Genomic DNA, 26970 nt, shown 5'->3' on the forward strand with positions numbered 1-26970 from the left:
ACCTTGGCAGTCGAGTTCCTCCCCAGTGAGCTGGAGGGCTTTTTCTTCAAACTCTGTGAGGACTCTTAAGAATTAGAATTAGAATTAGAATTAGAATGTACAGTGCAGAAGGATAGCCATTCGGCCCATCGAGTCTGCACCGGCTCTTGGAAAGAGCACCCTATCCAAGGTCAACACCTCCACCCTATCCCCATAACCCAGTAACCCACCCAACACTAAGGACAATTTTGGACACTAAGGGCAATTTATCATGGCCAATCCACCTAACCTGCACATCTTTGGACTGTGGGAGGGAACCAGAGCACCCGGAGGAAACCCACGCACACACGGGGAGGATGTGCAGACTCCGCACCGACAGTGACCCAAGCCAGAATCGAACCTGGGACCCTGGAGCTGTGAAGCAATTGTGCTATCCACAATGCTACCGTGCTGCCCGGTAACTTGGGCATCCCTCCGCCCATCTGGGATCTTTCCCTTTTATGATATGCCCACTTGTCCTGCACGGAAACAGATGGAGAGGGTGTAAGTAGGACACATGCCAGGGCAGATGGTAAGGATGTCGGACAAGTACGTATGGGGAGTGGGAGACGGGAGGTGATTAGCGCAGGGAGAGGAAGCTGTGTGTGTGGGAGAGTAAGTGATGCTGGCAGGAAGTGAGCTCCCTGTACGTGTCAGTGGACGTGTGAATGTGTTGAGCTGAGAGTTATGTGAAGAGTTACCCACCCTATCAAGACAGAGATCATTCATCCTTTTGCAACACTGGATACCTGTCCTCCTGTGCAGGGCTGATGTATATATTGTACATATAGGATGTCGATACAGGTGCTTTATGGTAAGGCTACAGGTATGGGGGTAGATCCCTGCCTGCTGGTTCCGCCCAGTAGGCGGAGTATAAATATGTGTGCTCCCAGTACAGCAGCCATTTCGTCAGCTGCTGTAGGAGGCCACGCATCTCAGTGTAATAAAGCTTCGATTACACCCTACTCTCGTCTTTGTGTAATTGATCGTGCATCACTCATTAACTGTTCTTTGTCACTTAAGTCTTTCTTTGAGCAATTTAGTGATGTGCTTTCACATGATATGAGTTCTGTGCAAGACAGGACAAACTGTTTAACACACTCATTCTCTTAGTACCCCTCGAGTGTCTTTGCTGAACTTGTCATACTTTGGCTGCAGATTTGATTTCAATCACCCATATCAGGTATCTGCAGGGATCAACTGACTGGTCCACACAGAGTTCTATTGTTCCCCGTCACAGAACGAGTTCAGACTTGTTTCAATAGTTTGGGTTCGCTTCACTTGGCCTTTCTCCGTCCCAGCATACTTCAGAAATTTCCCTGACCAGCCATTTTAGGTTACATAACGCAATCCAGGATAAAGCACCCCACTGTCCCCTTGAACACTCACTTCCACTTTCACTGACGCACAGTGGCTGCAGTGTGTGCCATCGACAAGATGCATTGCAGCAACTCACCAAACATCCTTTGACAGCTCCTTCCGAACCCTGGACTCTACCACCCAGAAGGACAAGGGTAGCGGAAACATGGGAACACCACCAGCTCCCAGCCACATACCACCCTGACTTGGAAAGATACCGCTGTTCCTTCTCAAACGGCGGGTCAAGGTTCTGGAATTCACTCCCTAACAGCACTGTGGGTGTACCTACATCACATGGACTGCAGCAATTCACGAAGGCAGCTCACCACCTCCTTCTCAAGGGCAATTAGGAATGGGAAATACATGCTGGCCCATCCAGCAAAGCCCACATTTACAAGTGCAAACATCACCTTATGCTACATTTTTAAATCGGCAGCTTCATGTGTGCTTATATGGAAACCACCAGTTGCCTACATTATTTTATTAGTTCAGGATGTCTGTGCTGCCTATCTGGTGATATTGTGATCAACAAAGTTAGCTTTGTGATATGGAATCATAGAATTTACAGTGCAGAAGGAGGCCATTCGGCCCATCGGGTCTGCACCGGCCCTTGGAAAGAGCACCCTTACTAAAGCACATGCCTCCACCCTACCCCCGTAACCCAGTAACCGCATGTAACCTTATAGACACTAAGTGGCAATTTTAGCATGGCCAATCCACTTAACCTGCACATCTTTGGACTGTAGAAGGAAACCGGAGCACCCGGAGGAAACCCTCGCAGTCACAGGGAGAAAGTGCAAACTCCACGCAGACAGTGACCCATACGGCCGATGGCACTCTGCAGATCCAGGGGTGGGTAGTCAGTGGGGTGCACAGCAAGATGGCTGCCTTGCAGGCCACAGCAATGGCGGTCTATGCCTGGACACCGCCCCAGTCCCTTGTGGGGTCACCCGGATGCAAGGCCCATTCCCCCTCACCCCCATCACCACCAACACCCCCCCCCCCCCCTGTCATGATATTCAAACACACACATCATGATAGACACACCAACAGACAAATCAGAACACACAACACCACAACCAATGACAGAAAGATATAAAAGCACAGACACGACCCCCGGTGGTCAGTATTAGCTGTAGAGGAAGACCAGGACACATCTGCCACCAAACACACTCAGGAAGACAGCACGTGCAGAGTCTCCAGAACGAACTGTATTATAAGAGTTAAAATAAAATAGAGTTGTACCACATACAACTGTGTTGGCTCATCTGTGCACCAGAGCACCCAACACCACATGGTATCAGGAGTGGGATCGATACCTGCCGGCATACCTCAGTGTACAGAGACAACCAGCAGTGCCCAGGCAAAATGATAGAGCTCCCGGTTCCGCAGCCGCTCCAGTGCTTCGGCGATCTCCGCGAAAACTGGCGGCGATTCCGGCAATGGTTCGAATTGTTCCTGGTGGCAGCTGAACTCCAAGACCTGGATGATAGCGAAAAAATTGAATTTCTCCTCACCATCGCCGGTGCAAGGGCAAGAGAAATATTCAGAAGGTTCAGGTTCTTCAGGAGGCAGCAAAGGTACGATTACCAGGCAGTCCTGGACAAATTTTCCAAGTACTGTGAAGAAAACGCAATCCAATTGGCAAATAAAGGTAAGAAAAGCTGCAGTACTCACCTCGTGGCTGGGATCCCGGAGCCCGAATTCCCAGAGGCCGAAATCCCGGGCCTGAGAGAGGGCTGGGTCGAGGTCGGCGGCCATCTTGCTAAAGGTATCACGCTAGCACAGTTGCGCGAGCAGTGCGCAGAACCGGAAGTTTCGTTTGCGCATGCGCGAGATGCTGCGCATGCGCAGTCAAGAAAACGGCCATCGGTAAAGGAACAGCGATCTGAGCATGCGCAGTCGCTTCCTACGTGCTACATACCGAGTGTCAGGATGTCAGAGGCCCCAGACTGCACCAATTTAAAGGGGAAATGTCCCAAATCCAATTTAAAAGGGAAACGTCCCAAATCAAAAAAACAAAAATCTGTTAAAGCTGTAAAACAACCTTCCCTCACCTGGAATGACAGCACAGTGCCGCAAATTGACCCAGGAGATGAATTTGACCTCCGAAGAACCCTCCGACAAGCAGTTACCTACGCACAAGCCGATGATTCCGACCTCGAATACTTCGATGACGATCTTTACAGTGTTTCCGGACCTCGCGAGCCCAATGATAGCTCCGTGGTCCTATACGACTATGACTCGGACGAACCTTTCGTGTTGCACATTGGCGGCCCCCACATTGAATCCGACGCAGATGCGGATTCATTTTTCGGATTTGAGGATCTTCAATCCAGCAGATATGACGTTCCAACTTATCAGTACCGGATGATGCTGCAGCCTGACATTAACAGACAGGGAGCGGTGCAAGCACACGGAGAGCACCCTGCTGCCACACAGAGCGTGGTCCACGTCCCGCTCAACGTTCCCGACTCTATGAAAGAAGACATGCAAGACTCCAGAGCGCAGTCCTCGCATGAACCAGAAGTGACTCCAGTGTCACAAGCCTCCACAGCAAGCTCGTGGACAGACTCCACAATTGCAGAAATGCAAGACTCCAGAGCGCAGTCCTTGCACGGACAAGAAGTGACTCCAGTGTCACAAGCCTCCATAGAGAGCTCGTGGACAGCCTCCATGATAGAAGCAACGCAGGACTCCAGAGCACAGTCCTTGCACGAACAAGAAGTGACTCCAGTGTCACAAGCCTCCACAGAGAGCTCGTGGACAGCCTCCACGATAGAAGCAACGCAAGACTCCAATGTGCAGTCCTTGCAGGAACAAGACCATGAGGGTCTAGCAACCTCTCCTGACCAACCAGCGGCAGATGATGCAAGTCTGCCATGCTCACGTGAACAGCAAGAAGGCTATAACAGCCTACCATGCTCCACTACACAGCAGCATGACCATAAAGGTCTCTCATGCTACAATGAAGGGCACAGCGCTGATGACTGTTCAAGCCCAACGGAAGACAAGCCAAAGGAATCGCCTCGTCCAAGCCCGAAGAAAAAAGGTTTATGCTCTGACCTTCAGGATCATTATAGCCGAACAGAGATTAATAATGCTGCACAGCCACAGAAGGATGCTGAGGATTTGCTAAAGAAATTTATTGAATGTTTAACTTGCAAGGAGCAGACTGAGAATTGCCAGTGTTTTAGTACGGATCGAAAAAATGGACAAGCATTGATCCTCAGTTAATGGAAATAACACAACCTGAATCATATCTACAGCAGGGACAAATATCTCCCTTCAGCACAACGCCGCAAAATCCCAACTTCGGAGACCAGCAGTTAGTCAGTAATGACTCTTCAAACCTTGAGGGGAACATTAATTGCATTGAACCTATACACACTCCACTGATAAATGAGCAGAACATTGGAGCAAGAATCCTGAGGACACCGACATCGAGTAGCCAGATAACGAATTTAAAACCCACAGCAGTTTCAAGTGAACCAAGTGTGCTTTCCACTAATGGTGAAGATGCAGATAAGGTCGACCCGATTATCCATTGTACCACACTAACCCCAGTGATTAAGCAGTTATGTATGGGGAGTATAATGTGGGCAATTGAGAACAGTAAAAGAGAGACTGTGACCATGCCAGTCCCAGCAAAATCAGACCCAGAGACCATGAAGGCATGTACATTAGACAAAGATACATATGAGGCACCTGAGAAGAAAAGTGAAACGGAATGTTCTTTGGAAAATAGTACAATGTCGATAGAAACATTGGATCCTATATTCGAGACCATACATATGGGAGAATTTGGGGGTAATAAACAAGGTTCTGCAATGTCTGGGGGAAGATTTAAAATTCCAAAGAAGAAAAGCCCAAATGAAGGACAACGGCAAGACAATGACAGTCCACCGACATGGTGTGCACCACCAGATGAAAACTCTGACAATTTATCCAACCCTAGTGAACAGCTAATGAGGATCTATCCACGGGATGTGAGACGAGTGACGACAGCATCCCACTTCCCATGCAAAAGGTGCAAGGTGACAGACCTCGCCTAGTGCGTACCGAGGCACTCGACGATCACGGTGGGACCACTGACGACTGCGGTGGCGGCGCACCGCTTCCACCCTCGATGGCTCGAGCCTCTCCACTGGTTGGTGCATTCCTGCATGTTCCGACTCCAGAAGTGCAGCTTCAGGGAATCTCGGCTGCCTCCAGTGAACCTGTTGGGACTCCGGACGGGGGGCATCGACGGAAGGCAGACCGGACTCCAGATGGGGAGCAGCCAAGCGCCGACTCTGATTTGCGCACGCCAGACCTTGCTCCGGACGGGCGGTGTCGCGGCCTCGGTGATGGCACGCTCAGGGTGACGGCGGATGCCACGGCGACAGGGAATGGATCGCGTGGCAGTCCCACTGGGTCGGCAGTGGCAACCAGCACCGGCGGTCCAAGATGGACACACCAATTCGCGCCATCGCCAGACGTTGATGCGAGCAACAATTCTCTCTCCAAGGCGACATGCTTCGACGTTTCTCTGCGGAGTCGCCCTTCCGGCACAGCAGGTGGCCGGAACCAGCGTGCACGGTCTCGGCCAACTTCCACATCTGGCACAGTCATCGCCTTGCATGATATTAGTGATGGTGCTACTTCGATGGCAACGACCCATCGGCTACAAGATGCCGTCCACCACAAACATAAAAAGAAAAAAGACTCCACCTTGTTCCTGGCATGCAGGGCGGATGGATTGGTGCGTAGGCGCAATCAGCGAGCTTTACGCCGCCTTCCACGCTCGCAACTGAACCGTACGCACACGCCGGATCCTCCACTGGTTCCCAAGGATGACTTCGTGGAGATGCCACGGATCATGCCCCTTCCATCGCCACCAGAACCAAACCACAGCCAAGGCACCACTAACAAAGATGTTGAATGTTATATTTGCACGAATGAAAAAACCAAGCACTGCACGAAGTACAACAAATGGTAAAGTAGAGACTTCGGCAACAGCATCACCTCCAACAGTCCAAGGTGAACCAGTGTGACCCCAAATCTCCACAGCTGAACCGGCTTGAGGACCAGCCCATTCTTGAGGCGGTCACCCATTAGACTGGACTTATAACGCTGTTCATACGTTCAAAAAGTCAAACACTTCTGTATTATAACCTGTTGTTGTTTATTGTTCCAGATATCGTCTGACCGGACCAATGTTCAAGTTTTTTTTTTTCTCTCGCATCCAAGTTTTGTTATGGTACAACCTTGTTAGTGTGACGCACCCGACATCGCCCCATGTAAATAGTTACGTCATATACACACGCTGTACACAACACACACACACACACTCTTAGATGCACTCACGACACAATTATATTTATAACCACGTAGGCACATATCTTTGTAAAAAGGGGGGATGTCATGATATTCAAACACACACATCATGATAGACACACCAACAGACAAATCAGAACACACAACACCACAACCAATGACAGAAAGATATAAAAGCACAGACACGACCCCCGGTGGTCAGTATTAGCTGTAGAGGAAGACCAGGACACATCTGCCACCAAACACACTCAGGAAGACAGCACGTGCAGAGTATCCAGAACGAACTGTATTATAAGAGTTAAAATAAAATAGAGTTGTACCACATACAACTGTGTTGGCTCATCTGTGCACCCAACACCACACCCCCAACCCAAGCCAGTCCGGCCAGTGCCCGGCCCGGTACCCCACAGTCCCACAGTCGTGCCTCTCCGTGTCCTACCTCCTCTCTCTCCCTCATACAGCACCTGCTTTCCTGATTTTTAAAAGTGCAAGTCAACCTCGCCATCGGGAATTCCCCCCGGTGCGGCCGGAGCATTGCGGAGGCCCCAGAGAATACCGGGTCAGGCCCGCTAATAATATGCAAACAGCATTTACTGTCATTGCGGAGTGGAACGCATTGACACCTCTGTCAAGGTGCCGGAGAATTGCGTTTTGATATAAACCTGGCACCCACCACGATTTTGCCGTAAAAACCAATTCTACGCCCAATCGCCTTTCCTGATTTTGGCATCAGCCAATGAAGAATCACACCCCGGATGTTTGCTCTTTTACTATTAACTAGACAGCCAATCATTGGCACATTATATGGTTTCCTATCTCAAGACTTTCTTGACTATCTTAATGTGTCTCAGTGTATTCACCAAGCCATCAGATACAAACCATATATTGGACAGGATTGAACGGCGACGCTCCCACTGAAAAGCACGTGCTGTAGCGCAACATGGCCGATAGACACCGGGAGACCCAGCTCCCGTGATCTACCCGGCTCGCAACGCATCACAAGATCTAACTCCCCTTTCCGCGGAGACCTCGGGCATGTGCCATTCAGTACTGATCTCCACAAGCGGGGAGCAGACAGAACGGCACTCGTGAGGGTCTCTCTGGGGATCGGAGTTTTTACGCCAAAATCGTGGTGGATGCCGGGTTCATATCAAAACGCAATTCTCCGGTGCCTTGACAGAGGCGTCAATGCGTTAGTCCGTTGAAATAAACGTGCAAAAGATAAACCTGAGCCGTAACTGCCAACAACAAGCGATTGAATTCTCAATCCCTTTGTACAATGTTTCCCACGTTTTTGTCGATAAAAAGCTGTTATTTCATTTCACTGAATTTGCGTTGCTTCTTTTTTTCAGAACGCGAAACCTGTGCCACATGTTCCCGGCTTATGAATCCGGGAGATTGTGAACATCGAAGACAAGAGTCCCTTTCTAAGATCGGGCCGAGTAGGCGAGGTGTGGGCTTCCCACTGCACAATATATCTTCAACCTCACAGCTCCTGCCTTACATTCCAATATGGTAAGATAACACATTTAGTCTCTTCCAACTTCAGTTCCGTGTTAATAATTGACAACCTTCTGTTACAATTATACGGTTTACAAGATTAGTTTCTCACAGAATTGTTGTGGTATGGAGGGACGTCATTTGGCCCAAATATGTCAGCACCAGCCCTCCAGATGAGCAACTCACCTCGTGTCATTTCCCTGCCTTCTCCCCATAACCTTGCATATTCTTCCTTTTCCGATAACACCCTAATTACCTCTTGATTACTTCCGATGAACCTGCCTCCACCACGCTCTCAGACAGTGCCTTCCAAACTCTACCCACTCGCCGCATGAAAAAGTTTTGCCTCACATCACTTCTGTTTCGTTCACCAATTACTTCAGATATGTGCGCTCCCGTTATGGAGTCTTTCACGAATGGGAACAATTACTCCCTATCTACTCTGTCCAGAGTTTGGTACTCTATTTTGGGTCTGCATTTTAGGGTAAATTAAAGGATTAGTTAACTTGTTCTGAAGGTTGCCTGCTGGCAAGCCTGGGTGGTTCGTTAATTAGGGATCAATGGAAGGCTTAGGTTATTTTACTGAGAAGAAGTTTCAAGGTATTTACGCTTGGAAACAATGGCCACAGCCTCTAAGTTTACAATAAATCTCCAAAGTCCCAGAAGGTGTTGTTGGCACCAGGTTGTATGTAGACTGTTGTGCTGTAAACTGCCCTTTTACATCGAACAGGAAAGGAGTTGGGATCAAGGATAGCTAATTGGCGTTTCTATCTGGATACAAGGTTAATATGGTTCACCTTGCAATTAGTAAGAATAATTACAGGGCAGGGTCAACCATTTTTAAGATCAGATTGCAAGATTGCTGCAAATCAATGACTTTCATGGAAAGACAGCCAGGGCTGGATTCTCTGTTTTTGGGACTATGTCCCCACGCTGTCGTGAAAACTGTGGTCTTTTATGCCAGGAAAACTGGTGTCACAAGGCCACTGATTCACCATCTTGCTGGGGGCTAGCAGGCAGCCGTAATAGAGCTCGCAGCTCTAGTTACCGATACACCCCCAGCACTTCCGAGTCAGAGGCCGCGCACGTGCAAGGCGGTGGCCTCCACCGACCGCGGCGTGCTCCATGGCGGATTCAGTCCGCGGCCCTTGACCGCCAAAATAGTGCCCCGCATCGGCCAGTCTCCCGGACCACCTACACACGTAGCCCCCAGTCCCAAATTAAGCTCGCCCTGCCCACCGATCGGCCTTCCCCCAACTGTGGCAACCCTGGACTGAGTTTGCAGCCACGACATGAGGTCCCTGAGTGGCAGGACCATGTTAGATCCGTGCCTGAGGCGGCGGATAGTCGACGTGGCGTACTCCATGAGTACGTCAATTTCCGGGGGGGGGCGGAAAATAGTGAAACCGCCGCCGTTCCCAATTTTGTGCGTGAAAACGGATTCTCCACCCTGTCGCTGAACGCAATTTTGGCATGGGGTGCGGAGAATCCAGCCCCAGATCGTCTCTGTGCTGAGCAAAGAGAATGGGCTACTTGGTTTTGCAAACTACCAGAACCAGAATCAGAAAGAAGACGGTTTATTAGTCAAAGCGATTCACCCTGCGGCCATCTAAGGGTTGCGGGAAATGCTTCCTGGAATGGCCAGAGTGAAGAATCATCATCTGGAACAGGCTTTACTGCTCGTGATGGATTGAAGAAACTTTCTGAAAAACGAGGAAAGCACCTGGAGATTCTAACTGAAAGTTCCCACTCAGTGAAACAGGAAAATGAGTTCCCATTGGAAGCTGGGGGTAACGATGACTATTTGCAAAAGGGACTGTAATTTCGTGGAGACTGCAATGAGCATCAAAGGGGAAGGTCACTTCTACAACTTAAAGTATAAGTTGCCTTCAGTGTTTTGTCACTAGTGCGTTTTACCATTTGTTATAGGAAAGGATTTAAGACATGAAATCTTGAAATGTCATTTTTTCAGCTAGTAACTGAAAGTTCAAGTCTCTTTTTTCAAAACATCGCTCTCTGCAAAGATGAAAATCCTTCACTAAACAAAAGAATCAAATCTTTCAAAGGACATTTTTCCAATTTAATAAAGGCTTAAAGATGGACGGGGATACAGAAAGCCATTCAGCCTCACTTATCTCACCAATTTATCTTCACTGCAAAAGCATTAAAGTGTCCTCTACATCATTGAAATTGCATCATTCTCTCATAATTTTTACCAATATCTTTCGATATCCCTTCTGCCCTCTCATGTGAATGTGAAAGGTCCTATGGAATTATTTTGAATTAAGAACATGTGTTTGCAGCAAGATAGATTGGTCAATTATCACATTACTACTTGGGTGTCATGTTTCACTACATTGAAACTGTGATTTGTTATGAACGCAACATCCCTCCACATTGAGAGCCAAGGTCGGGAACTCAGAATCCTGGCAGACCTCAGAGTTTCCTCGTGTTCACAGTGCACGAGTGGACTGCACATGTGCAGTTCAGCATTTGGAGTTCTTCATGGCAAGGACGGCCCAGCACGCATGCTCAGTAAGAAAAAAAAGCACGGAAATGCAGATCATATGACCAGGAGTGAGGCATCATTGAAGACAACTGTTCCAGCCAGGGAACAGAGAGAGAGGACAGGGAGAGGTCCAAAGGAAGAATCCCAGATAGGGAAAAGCAACAGGAAAAGGCCCAAGTTAACTTAAAAGGAGAGGAACAGAGAAAGAGGCCCCAAACAGGAAAATAGATGCTGTTGGCAGACTTTAAGTGAAGAGCGCTCAGGAGGATCCCTGGGAATTGAAGAGGCAGCAGAAGGTTGCTGACTCCATGCTGTGTGTCGTTGGGGAGAAGGGTAGCTTTTAGTGCCGTAATATCCTCCTCGATAAGAGCTAAAGGTGTGCTTGTGAGTTGGTTCTTGAGAGCTGGGTGGGGAATCCAGGGAAATAGAATCTCATGACATGAGGAGGGCCGTTGTTGATGCCACCGAGTTGGAACGACATATGGAGAGAACTCGAAGGCAAGACTCTTGAAGGTGAAGACTGGAATTGCTTGTAAGAGAGCAGAATTTAAGCTGGATTGGTTGACTCATGTGTTTACTGACGTCTGGGTGGGTTATTGAGAAATCCATGAAGTCCACCTTGGTTACACCTGCCATTTAGTGTGAGGTGTCACGTGTCCACCCACAGTTTACTTGCTAATTCACGTATACCTCTACAGAAAAGCAAATTTGGTCTTTATCCTTTATGAAGATTGGTGTCAGCTTCCTGGGAAATCAGGAATCCTGATTCTTCTGAGACAATAAACAGGAAAGGGTGTTGGGAAAGGATTAGGATCTTATTTCAGTTTTTTGCTTAGCGTTCAACTTTAAACTTTCACCTCAGGTGAAAGCCATGCCAATATTCGCAGCCCAGGTTGACACACGATCAACAACAACTACTTGAAGTCGAAGGCAACAACAAAGGAGCTGCACTTGGTCACACCTTTCTTCAGAGAAAAAGAGAGAACTGAGAAGGTTGGGTGTGGAGGATATTTGGGGTGGCGAAAATATGTCAAGCAACCATTGAAGTGACTTCAAGGAGAATTAAGCTAAAACGGGGTGGCACGGTGGCACAGTGGTTACCATTGCTGCCTCACAGTGCCAAGGACCAGAGTTCAATTCCGGCTTTGGGTAACTGTCTGAGTGGAGTTTGCATATTCTCCTTGTGTCTGCATGGATTTCCTGTGGGTGCTCCGATTTCCTCCCACAGTCCAAAGATGTGCAGGTTAGATGGATTGGCCATGATAAACTGCCCCTTAGTGTCCAAAAGGTTAGGTGGGGTGGGATAGAGTGGACAAGTGGGCCTGGGTAGGGTGTTCTTTCAGTGGGTCGGTGCAGACCTGATGGACCGAATGGTCTCTTTCTGTACTGTATGTATTCTATGATTCTATGAAAAGCTGAATGAAGAGTCGGTTTCGGTTCAAAGATACGAGGAGCATTGGAAATAACCTGGGGATAGGAGGAGTCTGATGTGCCATCCAACAACATCCTGGCTGGTCTGTACCTTATCTCCAAAACTTTAACACGCTTACTTAGTAAAAACTAACAACCTCAGTTTTGATATTTTCAGTTGAACTCCAACCTCAACATCTTTATTTGGGGGAGAGAATTATAAATAATGACTGCCCTTAAGTGCTTTCTGATAGCATCGCCAATTGGTCCAGTTTTAACTAGCTGTATTACGGGCCAGGGTTTAGAGAACCCCAAAGTGTATCATGGAGTTCACCTGACCCATAACTTTAAATAGATTTTGGTTATGGGGAGTACAAGGGTCCACTTTGCAGGTGTGATGCAACAGAGAACTAAAAGTATTTTAAAACAAAAAAACAATGTTTATTCTATGAATCCAGTTAACATTTTTAAACACACACAGTAAACATCTTAGCAACTATCAACTCAAATACGCCCCCAAAGAATACAGTACTCTATAAGTAACCCTTAATCTTTCCTTACAACATCCATAAGACAAATACTCTCTTCAACACAGACATCAGGTTTAAATTCTCTACTGAGAGCAGTTATCACTTTTAAATTAGCAAGTGATTTGAAGGCATTCCTTTCATACAGAAAGAGACCAGAATTACACCTTGTTTCTCTGGATGCAGCTCCCAATCTGCAAAACTAAACTAAACACACCCTGTAGCTGCTAGCTCAAAGCGAAAGTAGAACAGACAGACAGCCCAGCTTCACCCACACCCTGACATCACTGCAACTATTTGATAAACACCCATTTCTTAAAGGTACAGCCACTACAGCTATTTGATAAATACCAATTTCTTAAAGGTACTCTCACATGACAGCTGGACCTTTCCAGCCATTCACGCCAATGGGATTTTCTGGTCCCATTGATGGCGCATCCCTGCCATGGGTTTCCCGGCGGTGAAGGATGCATTCAACAGGAAACCCGCCCACAACAGCAGGAACATAAAAGAGAATGCAAAGCCAGTCTGTGCAATCTGACCTCATAATATAACCAATTTATCAGTACACCTGTACAGCCAACCCCATACCCCCCCCCCTCACCCCTCCTCCCCATCCTCACCCATCCCCACCCTCCACCAGAACTTTCAATGATTGAGCATCCAGTGGGGGACACAAGTACAAACATTCACAATTCCTTGAGTCAAGAAGCTTCTTCTCATTCAAACCAAAATGAAACGGAAGTGAATGGGCAAAAAGATTGAACATAACGTAGGAAAATGCAAAGTTATGCACTTTGGTAGGAAGAATAAAGATGCCAAATATAATTCAAATGGAGAAAGACTGCAGAAAGCCGCAGCAAAGAGAGGTTAGCGGATCCTCAAATATAATTCACAAAAAGCTAGCATGCAAGTTCAGCAAGTAAGAGGAAAAGCAAATGGAATAAAAGCAAATTACTGCGGATGCTGGAATCTGAAACAAAAGAGAAAATGCTGGAAAATCTCAGCAGGTCTGGCAGCATCTGTAGGGAGAGAAAAGAGCTAACGTTTCGAGTCCGATGACTCTTTATCAAAACTAACAGACAGAGAAAGTGGGAAATATTTATACTGTGGAGTGAGAATGAAAGATGAGTCATAGTCACGGAAACCCAGGGAAACCGGGTGCTAATGACCAGAGAAACCAAGGGGAAAGAGTGCTAATGGCAGTCCCCAGAGAGAAAAAAAGGTGTGAAAGGCCAAACAGCAGAGAAACTAACATCAAAGCAACTTTAATCTAACTATCAAACTATCATCAAAGCAATTGGAATGTTGGTCTTCATTTCAAAGCGAATAGAATATAAAGATAGGAAAATCTTACTAAAATATACAGGACACTAGTTACTATACCTGGTATACTGGAAACAATTTTGGTCCCCTTATCTAAGGAAAGATATACTGGCATTGGAGGCAGTCCAGAGATGGTTGACTAGGTTTATCCTGGGTATGGTGCAACTTTCTCATGAGGAGAGGTTGAGTAGGTTGGGACTGTACTTATTGGAGTTGAGAAGAATGAGAGGCGACCTTATTGAGACATGTGAGATTCTCAAGGACTTGGACATGGTAGATGCTGAGAGGATGTTTCCCCTTGTGGGAGAGTCTAGGACCAGAGGGTATAATCTCAGATCAAGGAGTCATCCATTTAAGACAGAAATGAGGAGGAACATATTCTCTCAGAAGATAGTGAATCTGGGGAATTCTCTAATGCAGAGGGTTGTGGAGATTGGGTTAAGTATGTTCAAGCCTGCAATAGATGGATTTCTAATCAGTAAGGGAATCTAGGGTTATGGGGATAAGAAGGGAAAGTGGAGTTGGGGATTATCAGATCAGCCATGATCTCATTGAATGGCAGAGCAGAATCGTTGGGCCGAAAGGCCTATTTCTACTCATACATCTAATACTCTTAAGGAACTAGTTCTGGAATCTACAACCAAGGGAATCAACTTCTCAACAACTAGCATGTGAAATCTTCAAAAAACGTTTCACTGAGCTCACCTCTCATTCTGCTAAACTTCAACATTATGGGCCCATTCTTGCAAATCTCTCCTTATGGAGCAAACCATTCATCCCAGAAATCAATCTCTGAACCTAGGTGAACCTAGATGTCACCTCATTACAAACCCACGACCACGACTATCCAGAAGGACCTGGGCAGCAGATATCTGGGAACGCCAACACCTGGAGGTTCCCACCCAAGCCACTCACAATCCTGACTTGGAAATATATCGCCGTTCCTTCACTGTCGCTGGGTCAAAATCCTGGAACTCCCTCGCTAACAGCACAGTGGGTGTATCTACACGACATGGACTGCAGCAGTTCAAGAAGGCAGCTCACCACCAGCTTCTCAAGGGCAATTAGGGATGGGCAATAAATGCTAGCCGAGTTAGCCACGCCCACATCTCATGAAGCAATTTCAAAAAGGCAAGGCAATCAAAAGAACACAGAATACAGCAGGTGTGGCCTCAACAAGGTCCAATATAATCGCAGCAAGATATCTTACTTTCCAATTTATATTTTGAATGTCTTAACAGTAAATCATAGAATTTACAGGGTAGAGGGAGGCCATTTGGTCCATCAAGTCTGCATCGGCCATTGGAAAGAGTACCCTACTTAAGCCCACGTCCATCCTATCCTACCCCACCTAATCGTTTGGACGCGAAAGGGCAAATTAGCATGGCCAATCCACCTAACCTGCACATCTTTGGGCTGTGGGAAGAAACCGGAGCACCCGGAGGAAACCCACGCAGTCACGGGGAGAAAGTGCAAACTCCACAAAGTCAGTGACCCAAGGCCAGAATTGAACTCAGGACCCTGGAGCTGTGAGGCAAAAGTGCTAACCACTGTGCCACCCAAAAAGACAAACACATCTCATATTTTCTAATTGGTCGCCTGTCCATCGGAGGTTTCCTGCATGCCTTGAAACACGAACAAGCTAAATAGTGGGATCATGTCAGGTTTCTGACAAGCCAATATTTCTTCCGTATTTAACCCTTTGACACACGCTTCCCACCCTCCCACTAATCCCACCTCCCAGTCCACTCTCTGTAGGTTAGAATTTCATCCCAAACTGTCTACATCCCATTACCTTTCCACTAGGATTGTAGCACCATCTGCAAATTTGGATACGCAACACTTGATTACCTCAACACAGTCACTGATGTATATTATAAACAGCTGAGGCCCAAGCACTGGCCATTGCTGTACTTGCTACTTACCGTTTGCCAATACAGAAATGGCAATTTATTGAGAATGCCTATTTTCTGTCACTTAATCAATTCTCAATACCCGCGATTATATCACCCCAAATGCCAGGAGACCTTGGGCGGGATGCGCCGATAATGGAGCTAAGTGTTGACGCCGTCGTAAACGCCGGAGCGTTTTACGACGGTGTCATCTGGCCCCTAGGAGCAGTGACCGTGCGCCGCACAGGGGGCCAGCACAGCACTGGAGCGCTTCACGCAGCTCCAGCTGACAATACGGGCGCCGGCACGGGCGGCGCGGGTCCACACATGCGCGTGGGGCGCCTTCGCCGCGCCGGCCCAGCGCGGAGGAACATAGGCCCCCCCCGGGATTAACCCGCCCGCCGATCGGTAGGCCCCAATTGCGGGCCTGGCCACCGTGGAGGCCCCCCCCCAGAGTCGGATCACCCCTCCCCCACACCAGGATGGTCCCCGGAGCCAGAAAGCTGAGGTCCCGCCGGGTAGGACCACACGCGATCGACGCGGGCGGGACTCGGCCGGACTCAGCCGACATGTGGCCCATCGAGCGTGAGTAATTGCCGGGGGAGGGGCCACGTTGAGCGGCCCCCGACCGGCACTGTGGCGATCGCGCCGGCGCCATTGGTGCCGATTCTCCGGTCGCCGTAGAAATGGCGGCCCGGCGTCGGAGCGGCGTCGCGTGATTCGCGTCCCCACCCGCCGCGCGGTCGGAGAATACCGCCCCCTATCTTGTGTGAGAGAAAGATTCCCTTTCTAAGTGGATTGCTTCATCAGAGAGCTGGTCTAGAAATCATGGGCCTAGTGGTCTCCTTTTTTCCTCAAATTTCTGATGCTCTATGGCTCTGTTCGTTAAGCCAATTGTTGGATGCTTCGGTAAAACGCTTGAACAGGCAGGGTGGGAGGGGCCTCAGTACCATATAGGATTCAGAACCCATGCTCTGGGTTAACCTGTCTTGGATGCAATTTAAAATTCAGGTGGCAATCATTTTTTCTCTATGGGCCAGAGCATACACACAGTGCCAGGTGCGTAATGATCCCACATACATGGGTTTGCCCTATAGGTTGTCGTCGGACTGCTGGTCGATTGGCAGAATCTTTTTAAAATTTGCCAGAGCGTTGATTTCCGTGAGAAAACTGGTGTGTGGCTCTCCAGTCGAGCTTTGTCTCTAGATTCTCTGGCACTTTGTGCACAGAGAATCTGAGGGCGTGGTTTGCGCCATTACTCTGGCGGGAGGGGACTGGTGACAATGCCGGTTCCACAGAGATATGGGTGCCATCTTTAAAGGGTGCCCTGATTTGCGCAAGAAAGAAACCTCTCCCCCTCCCCCTCTCCCACAGACACAGGGACACACCCACAAACATCGGGGCAACCAATTGTATTCCTTTTTGTCTGATTCCGATCCCTCCCACATCTTCCCCTTTAACACAGAACAGGTGATCAGATTGACCGTTTGTTGCCTTGTGTGGTAATACCAGGTATTGCAGTACCTGAGAGGTGGATGATCATTGGTTCGACCCAGGAGTCTACCATTGGCTGATGTACATAGCTCCACTCTGAGAGGCGGAGTATGAGAACCGATACCGTCCCAGCAGCCTTCACTTTCTGTATCGAAGCTGCTGCGGAAGAGTTCTAGCAGATTAAAGCCTATTAGTTATGACTCACCTTGTCTCGAGAGTAATTGATTGCGCATCAATTTAATCTGCTACAACTTCAGTTGAAAGGATGGATCTCCGTATCAAACCGGAGTGCTTTCAGCTCAGCCCCCACGCGGACAACTCTGCTGCTATTTTCAAACATTGGCTGGCGTGCTTTAAGGGCTACCTCGACACGGCCGCCGACACCCCCACGGAAGGACGAAAGATGTATCTCCTATGCTCACGGGTCAGCCCTGGGATCTACCCTCTTATCGTGGAGGCGGCAAATTATGCTGCCGCGATCGAGCTGCTAGAAGGACATTATATCCGCCCTGTGAACCAGGTCTACGCTCGTCACCTGCTGGCGACTAAGAGGCAAAGCCCCGAGGAGACATTGGAAGACTTCTACCGGGCGCTGCTGGTGCTGGGCCGAAACTGTGGCTGCCCGCCAGTTTCGGGGAACGAGCACACGGAACTTTTGAGCAGGGATGCTTTTGTGGCAGGTATGACCTCCCCCGACATCCGCCGAAGGCTCCTAGAAATTGACACTCTGGGACTTGCAAAGGCATGGGCCCTGGCGGGGTCCATGGACGTTACATATAAAAACGAACGGTTCTTTGCTCCCAATCATGCGGCGGCCCCCTGGGCTGCATGGCACCCTGTAGCGGCAGCCCCTCAGACCTTTCCCCTGACCTCGCAAGCCTGCACGGCGAGACGGCCCGCTAACTCCGCCGGACACCGCTGTTTCTTCTGCGGGCAGGCGAATCATCCCCGCCCGCGCTGCCCGGCCCGCACCGCAACCTGCAAAGGGTGCGGCAAGAAGAGCCACTATGTGGGGGTCTGCCAGGCCCGCGCCGTGGCCGCGGTCTCCAGCGACTATCGGCAACCCCCCTTTCAGGCCCCGACCGCCCAGTGCTTACCGCCACCCCCCCTATCCTAAGGCCATGTGCGACCCACGGGCGTGGCCATTTTGCCCCCCGGACACCACGCTGGATGGGTGGGCGCCGCCATTTTGTCCCTCGCCGCCACCATCTTCTTCATCCCCGGACACCATGTGCGACCCATGGGTGACGCCATCTTGGATGGGGCCCCAGGCCCCCAGCACAGCCAACTACATGCTGCCCAACCAGAACTCTCCATTACTACAGCTGGCCTCGGTGACTCTGGACCAGAGTCGGCCCCGGACGCTTGCGAAAGCTACAACGACGATCTCCATCAACGGCCATGTGACGTCGTGCCTGATTGACTCTGGGAGCATGGAAAGCTTTGTTCACCCTCAAATGGTAAGGCGCTGTTCTCTTGTCACCCATCCCGTAAATCAAAGGATCACCCTGGCCTCCGGGTCACACGCAGTGGAGATAAAGGGGTTCTGCCTAGCGAACCTCACTGTCCAAGGCAGGCAATTCCACAATTTCCGCTTGTATGTCCTGCCGCACCTCTGCGCAGCTACCCTCTTTGGGCTGGATTTCCAGTGCCATCTGCTTAGCCAGACTTTTAAATTCGGCAGCCCTATACCCCCCCTTACTGTCTGCGGCCTCGTGACCCTTAAGGTCGAACCGCCTTCCCTGTTTGCGAACCTCACCCCGGATTGCAAACCCGTCACCACCAGGAGCAGACGGTACAGTGCCCAGGACCGGACCTTTATCAGGTCGGAGGTCCAGAGGCTGCTGAGGGAAGGGGTCATCGAAGCAAGCAACAGTCCCTGGAGAGCTCAGGTAGTGGTGGTAAAGACCGGGGAGAAACATAGGATGGTCATTGACTACAGTCAGACCCATCAACAGGTTTACGCAGCTGGATGCGTACCCTCTCCCCTGTATAGCCGACCTGGTGAACAGGATCGCGCAATACAAGGTTTTCTCCACGGTGGATCTCAAGTCCGCCTACCACCAGCTACCCCTCCATAATGGTGACCGCCAGTACACTGCCTTCGAAGCAGACGGGCGGCTCTATCACTTTTTAAGGGTTCCCTTCGGTGTCACGAACGGGGTCTCTGTCTTCCAGCGAGAGATGGACCGAATGGTTGACCGGTATGGCTTATGCGCAACGTTCCCGTATCTGGATAACGTCACCATCTGCGGCCATGACCATCAGGACCACGACACCAACCTCCGCAAATTTATCCAGACCGCGAAAATCCTTAATCTGACATACAATAAGGATAAATGCGTGTTTAGCACCGACCGTCTAGCCATTCTAGGCTACGTAGTGCGAAGTGGAGTCATAGGCCCCGACCCTGAGCGCATGCGTCCCCTCATGGAGTTCCCCCTCCATCACTGCCCCAAGGCCCTGAAGCGCTGCCTCGGGTTCTTCAGCTATTATGCATAGTGGGTACCCAATTACGCAGACAAGGCTCGACCCCCGATCCAGTCCACAACCTTCCCCCTGTCGACGGAGGCCCGCCAGGCCTTCAGCCGCATCAAAGCAGAGATTGCAAAAGCCACGATGCGCGCCATCGACGAGTCCTTCTCCTTCCAGGTCGAGAGCGATGCGTCCAACGTAGCTCTGGCGGCCACCCTCAACCAAGCGGGCAGGCCTGTGGCTTTCTTCTCCCGTACTCTCCATGCTTCTGAAATTCGCCACTCCTCGGTCGAAAAGGAGACCCAAGCAATAGTAGAAGCTGTGCGACACTGGAGGCATTACCTGGCCGGCAGGAGATTCGATAATGCACAGCGGGGCAAGATTAAGAACAACAAGATATTGCGGTGGAGGATAGAACTCTCCACCTACAATTACGAGATCTTGTACCGCCCGGGGAAGCTGAACGAGCCTCCTGATGCCCTGTCCCGTGGCACTTGTGCAACCGCACAAGTGGACCGCCTCCGATCCCTCCACGAGGACCTCTGCCACCCGGGGGTCACTCATTTTTTTCATTTTATCAAGACCCGCAACCTGCCCTACTCCATCGAGAAGGTCAGGACCGTCACCAGGGACTGCCAAATCTGCGCGGAGTGCAAAACGCACTTCTACCGGCCAGAGAGGGTGCACCTGATAAAGGCTTCCCGTCCCTTTGAACGCCTCAGCATGGATTTCAAAGGCCCCCTCCCCTCCACCGACTGCAACACGTACTTCCTTAACATGATTGACGAGTACTCACGGTTCCCATTCGCCATCCCCTGCCCAGACATGACCACAACCACCATCATCAAAGACCTCCAGGGTATCTTTACACTGTTCGGTTTCCCCGCATACATTCACAGTGATAGGGGGTCCTCCTTTATGAGTGACGAACTGCGTCAAATCCTGCTAAGCAAGGGCATCGCCTCGAGCAGGACGACAAGTTACAACCCTCGGGGAAACGGGCAGGTAGAGAGGGAGAACGGAATGGTCTGGAAGACCGTCCTGCTGACCCTACAGTCCAGGAATCACCCAGTCACCCGCTGGCAGGAAGTCCTCCCAGTGGCCCTCCACTCCATCTGGTCACTGCTCTGCACAACCACGAATCAGACACCTCACGAACGTCTCCTTGTTTTCCCCAGGAGGTCCCCTCGCTCCCAACCTGGCTAGCGACACCCGGTCCCATCCTGCTTCGGAAACATGTGAGGGCGCACAAGTCGGACCCGTTGGTCGAGAGGGCCCACCTGCTGCACGCCAACCCCCAGTACGCCTAAGTAGCGTTCCCTGATGGCCGCCAAGACACGGTCTCCCTTCGGGACCTGGCACCCGCCGGAGCCCCACGCCCACCCGCACCATTGCTCCCACCCCCACCCTCCCCACAGCACCTAACTGTAGGGTCAGTACTCCCGCCGCTCCTGCCTAGGCCCGAACACACCAACGCCCCCTACAGGCGTCCTTTCCCCCCTATCCACCATTTGCCCCAACAGCGCCGCCTAGGGGTGACAAAGCTGCCTGGGAGGACGACATTACGTTCCCGGAGTCGCAACCGCCGGGACCCCCATCAGAATCACCGCCGAAGCTCAGACGCTCCAGAAGGACGACCAGGCCATCCAATCGACTGATTGCTGCACTATGAACACTTGCTTATTACCCCCGACATCACGGTACCTCCATACCTGGTCATACCATGCGAAAGGCGACTATTAACGCTGGCCATCACCCCGCCGGGCTCTTTTTTAACAGGGGGTGAATGTGGTAATACCAGGTATTGCGGTACCTGAGAAGTGGATGACCATTGGTTAGACCCAGGAGTCTACCATTGGCTGATGTACATAGCTCCGCCCTGAGAGGCGGAGTATAAGAACTGATGCCGTCCCAGCAGCCTTCACTTTCTGTATCGAAGCTGCTGGGGAAGAGTTCTAGCAGATTAAAGCCTATTAGTTATGCCTCACCTTGTCTTGAGAGTAATTGATTGCGCATCACCTTGGTGATTCATCTCTGGCACCCCAGCGCCCCTTCCTTGGTCATCTAACAAATGGCCACAATGGCAGAGGTGGAGCCTCTGGGTGCATGCCAGTAATGGATGTCCTTTCTTTGGAATACCTTAGCCCAGATAAGGTGGGATGAAAGCCACTAACATTCTTCCGAAGGCAGTCATTGTCTCTGAGGGTTGTTGCAAACAGAGGAAAGGATTTTATGAGGACCCCCCCCCCCCCACCCCCCCACCCCCCCCACCCCCACCCCCTGTCGCAGCATTTATTGCAACAGCAGCATTTCTGATGTCGGGATCTTCTGTCATGGGGCTTCCCGTTATGTGCACCCGCCGCCACTAGAGAAACCACATTGGGGGGTCGCTGTTGACGGGACTGGAAGACCCTGCCAGCGGGAACAGACAGAAAGTCCCGTCAAGGGTGTCTGGTTGTATAACCAGTCTGAGCCCGCAGCTTAATGACCGGCCTTGGCACATTGGCGTGTATGTATTCTTGTGTCCTTATTCCTTCTATCAATAAAAGGTCCAATCTCCAAGTCCCATTGATGATATCTTTGGTCAGGATTCTTCGCCCCTTTGTCTCGCTGCTCTCTGCATTCTTTGTCCCTACCATCTGATAAACACTGCAGGGTGCACACCTCAGGTGGTTACTTTCTCCCACAGATAAAAAAAACATAAAACACTGGATAAATATAAAATATACTGAATTAGTGGGAATGAGGTACGTCTACAGTTCAACATACCAAGCATCAAATAAATAGAAGTGTGTGCAATGATTAGTTCATAAGAACATAAGAACTAGGAGCAGGAGTAGGCCACCTGGCCCCTCGAGCCTGCTCCGCCATTCAATGAGATCATGGCTGATCTTTTGTAGACTCAGCTCCACTTTCCAACCCGAGCACCATAACCCTTAATCCCTTTATTCTTCAAAAAACTATCTATCTTTATCTTAGAAACATTTAATGAAGGAGCCTCTACTGCCTGTTCATGGGTACAGGCGGGATTCTCCGCCCAGTGATGCTGGAACCGGGAAACGCGATTGGGCGGAGAATCGCGCTCTAACATAGGAATCTGTTAATTGATTAATGATAAACCAATTATCTCCTGGTACAAATTAAACTATTGTACCACTAAAAAATTGAAATGGAAAACGCAGTTCAACATAATTCTATAATACAACTGTTACACAAAAATTGTATGGTGTTTTTGTCATTTATTAATTTTCCACGCCCCTATTGTGTTGTGACTTATTTTTATTTTTAATTTCTAGGAAATGAATAACACATGTTTGGACATCAATCCTCAGCTGGAGAAGTATTACCTTCCGACCATGTACGGAATAGAGTTCATCTTCGGACTCATAGGCAATCTCTCTGTAATTTGGGGCTATATATTCTGCCTGAAGGATTGGAGTTGCAGCAATATTTACCTTTTCAATCTTTCCCTCACTGACCTGACTTTCATTTTCACCCTCCCCATGCTGGTAGACTACTATGGCAAAGGCAACGAGTGGACGTCTGGCCAGGTAATGTGCGTCGTCAATAGATACATCCTTCACGCCAACATGTACACCAGCATCCTCTTTCTCTGTTGCATCAGTTTTGACCGGTACCTGCTAGTGATGAGACCATTGAAGTCTCACTTTTTTCAGAAAAAGTGGAACGCCATTGTCATCTGTCTTGGTATTTGGATATTTGTAACACTGGAGTTGGTACCGATATTCGTTTTTATCAAGGACCATGATGCCAATGGGACAGACATGGCCGACTGCTTAGATTATGCAAGCTCAGGGCATGCCTTCCGCAGTCTGATTTACAGCTTGTTCCTCACGGCTTTTGGTTTTCTCATACCTCTTGGTATCATGCTTTTCTTCTGTATTCAAACTGCACGCGGCCTTAAGAAAATACAGCAACAGCGCACCAAGATTCAGGTGGAGAAGCCCCTTACACTGGTCATTTTGGCCATTGTCATTTTCTTGATATTCTTCACCCCTTATCACCTAATGCGCAATGTCCGCATCGCTTCCAGAATGAAGAGCAACAGTGTGTCCAAATGTGGCAAACTTGGTGTCAAGGCTGCTTACACTATCACAAGGCCCATAGCTTTCCTCAACTCCATCACCAACCCCATTTTCTACTTCCTGTTGGGGGACAAGTTCAGGGAGCTTTTTTTCAACAAACTGAAAAGTATCTTCTCGAGAAAGGCGGCAGTGCGGGAGTGACAGGCGGAGAAATGTGAATGAGTGTGGTGCTCAATTGTCTGGTGTTTGATTCTGTGTGAATGGTACCTTCTCTATTCGCTGTGCATGTGATCAGCTAAACTGGGTGTTGTTATTCCGGAAAGAGAAATTAATCTGTCATCAAGCAGCTGAACACATGAGAGGGAACATTTTAAAGCACTGAATAAAACTCCCGTGCCCACACAAAACATGGTGTGTCATCTCTGGATATCTCCAAGGCATAAAAGCAACAACTGACAAGGAGGATAATATGCAGTAATTTAAACATACCAGCTCGTTCAACTTTTCTTTCTTCACTGGGAGATCCACCCATGCTGTGGGATCTAACGGTTTTGAGGTTCAAGCCTACTTGATGCTATGCGGAGTGTCCTGGGGTAGTAGCAATCTGTAAGAAGATGTTACTTGTACATTGTCTCAAAGCAGAAGGCCAATGGCTATTTGAGGATCTCACAGGTTTGAACCAACAGTTAGTGCTCAATATATACTTTGGTCCAAAGAAAAGTGCAATGCTGGAACTATATGCATTCTGCCAGAGATATCAAGGACATTCTGTACCCAAAGAATATGTGGCAGTGTTGCAGCAATTGGCACCTATGTGTACAGTTAGCATGATAACGAATTTGTGACCAATTCATTAAAATACGTCAATTCCATGAATTCACAAACTCCTACTCATGGAGGAAGATGATTTAACTTTGGAGAAATCCATGGCTTTGGCAGTCCAAATTGAATCTGCCATGTTAGATTGGAAGAGCTTGCACAGAAATGCTCAAATGTGGGTCGCGGACACAACTTGCCCAACCAGCTCAAGTAGAAGGGTCATGGACAAAGAGGCCGTAGCAGTCTCATCAATACATGTTCCATCACGGACAGGTACCCTAAAAACTGTGCCCAACTTGCAGAAAATGCTCAGCGATTCACAACACCATGTCCAGCTAGCCGGGGAAAGTGAAACTCATGCTTAAAGAGGAATCAATTTGCAAAGGGGTGCAGTCCGAAGAAGTGGAATTTATTGGCTTGGCGGAGTTTCTCACTGAGAGTGATATATGACATAAATGTAACATCAAAAAGGTAAATCACTGGGTCATTTTAAGGGTTGCTCAAATGCTCAGGGTGGTACAGTGGCACAGTGGTTAGCACTGCTGCCTCACAGCGCCAGGGACCCGGGTTTAATTCCGACCTTAGATGACTGAGTGTGTGGTGTTTGCACGTTCTCTCCATGTCGGTGTGGATTTCCCCAGGGTGCTCTGGTTTCCTCCCAAGCTGTGCAGGTCAGATGGATTTGCCATGTTAAATTGCTCATTAGTGTCTAAAGGTGATGTCAGGTTACGGGGATAGGGCAGGGAGCATGAACCTCGGTACGGTGCTCTTTCGGCAGTTGGTTCAGACTCGATAGGCCGAATGGCCTCCTTCTGCACTGTAGGGATTCTATGAAAAAAAGATTGTGGGAGCTCTGTGTCATGTCTTCTCAATGTTGACATGTAAGTGTCTACACTGAGCGACAAACTGGACCATTGGTATTTTTCACAAAATTCTCTCACTCCTGCGACAGTCTCTTCCAAAGGGATTATGTTGGTATGAGAACATTTACAGCCCCAGTAAACTACAAAAGCATCACTGTAGACAGGTTTGTGCTCAAGGGAGCCAAAGGGAGAGGTTTTGTGGGGGTCAACCTATTTGATATCGTGAGCTTCAAAATTGCAGATTCATGTGAGCACATATTAACATGATCAATGATGCCGATTACACATCTTATCCTTCCTTATTTACCAGATTTGGGGAGATTAATGGGCAGTGCATGCTCGTGACATCGAATCATCAAGTCTGTCAGTTTCACAACTTGTGAGATGGTTGCCTTTTTAAATCCATGCCAAAGTAACACAGGATCTGAAATAACTTGAAGTTGATGGTAACCTTGAGCAAATTGTTAGCATGGATATTGAGTGTAGCCATTGTTCAATGCAAAAATGGCAAACGTAGTCTATGTGTTAACTTTAAGAAAGTTAACAAAAAGTATCATACCAGATATGTATCTACTTCCTCCAATTCACAAACAGTCAGCAGAATTCATTTCATTTCATTTCATTTCATTCATTTCATGACTCCACAGTCTTCACAAAGTTTGAAATGTGGTGGAGCAATCTCCAGATACCACTAGTGGAGAAAAACCAATACCTTACAGCGTTTATTACTCATGAAAGGATGTATCAATATCGCAGTTGCCCTACGGACTAAGCTCAGCACTTAATGCATTCCGGAAGATAATTTATTCAGTCGCCAAATGATGAAGGCACACTCAACCTAATTGATGACATTGCTGCCAATGGAAAGGACAAGGCAAAGCACATTCAGCAGTTATCAGCAGGACTCACTTGACTTACGCAGCACAGTTTGATGCTCAACAAGGAAATTCTGGCATCCGAGATTGACTTCCTAGGGCTCAGAGTGGCAGCAACTGAAAGAAAACCTACACATGACAACACAAAAACATCAAAATCATTCATGTGTTGAATGGCTGGATGACAACGCAAGGTGGAACACATCGGGCGGGATTCTCCGTCCCGCCGCACCCGTTTTCTGGTGCGTCGTGCCACCGCCAGCAGTGGGATCCTCCGACCCGCCAGCCGGCCAATGGGCTTTCCCATTGTGGGCACCCCACGCTGTCGGGAAATCCGCGGGCGTGAGTGCGCTGCCAGCAGAGCGGAGGATCCCACTGACGGAGAATCCAGCCCATGATACTTGACAATGAGCAGACCAGGCTCTCTCGAGGACACTGATTATGAGGGTATATTTCCTTTTCCGATGAGTAACTGTAGTCTTCATCATGTGACTCATCGAATTGATCACATTGTAAGGATCCTCCTGTACATACCTTG

General features: G+C 49.1%; 1 protein-coding gene across 1 annotated transcript in view; it reads left to right on the forward strand.

Moving 5' to 3' along the window:
• LOC140389269 (succinate receptor 1-like) overlaps nt 1-24715 on the forward strand; it is a 66908-nt gene extending 42193 nt beyond the window's left edge. Inside the window, exons 3-4 of the mRNA XM_072473449.1 lie at nt 8049-8211; nt 23126-24715. Coding sequence (XP_072329550.1) covers nt 8209-8211; nt 23126-24076 — 954 coding nt within the window. The 5' untranslated portion in view covers nt 8049-8208 and the 3' untranslated portion in view covers nt 24077-24715. The remainder of the gene's footprint in view (nt 1-8048; nt 8212-23125) is intronic.
• The last annotated feature ends 2255 nt before the right edge of the window (nt 24716-26970 follow it).

Source organism: Scyliorhinus torazame, chromosome 14 (genome assembly GCF_047496885.1).
Source record: "Scyliorhinus torazame isolate Kashiwa2021f chromosome 14, sScyTor2.1, whole genome shotgun sequence".
Classification (NCBI taxonomy): domain Eukaryota; kingdom Metazoa; phylum Chordata; class Chondrichthyes; order Carcharhiniformes; family Scyliorhinidae; genus Scyliorhinus; species Scyliorhinus torazame.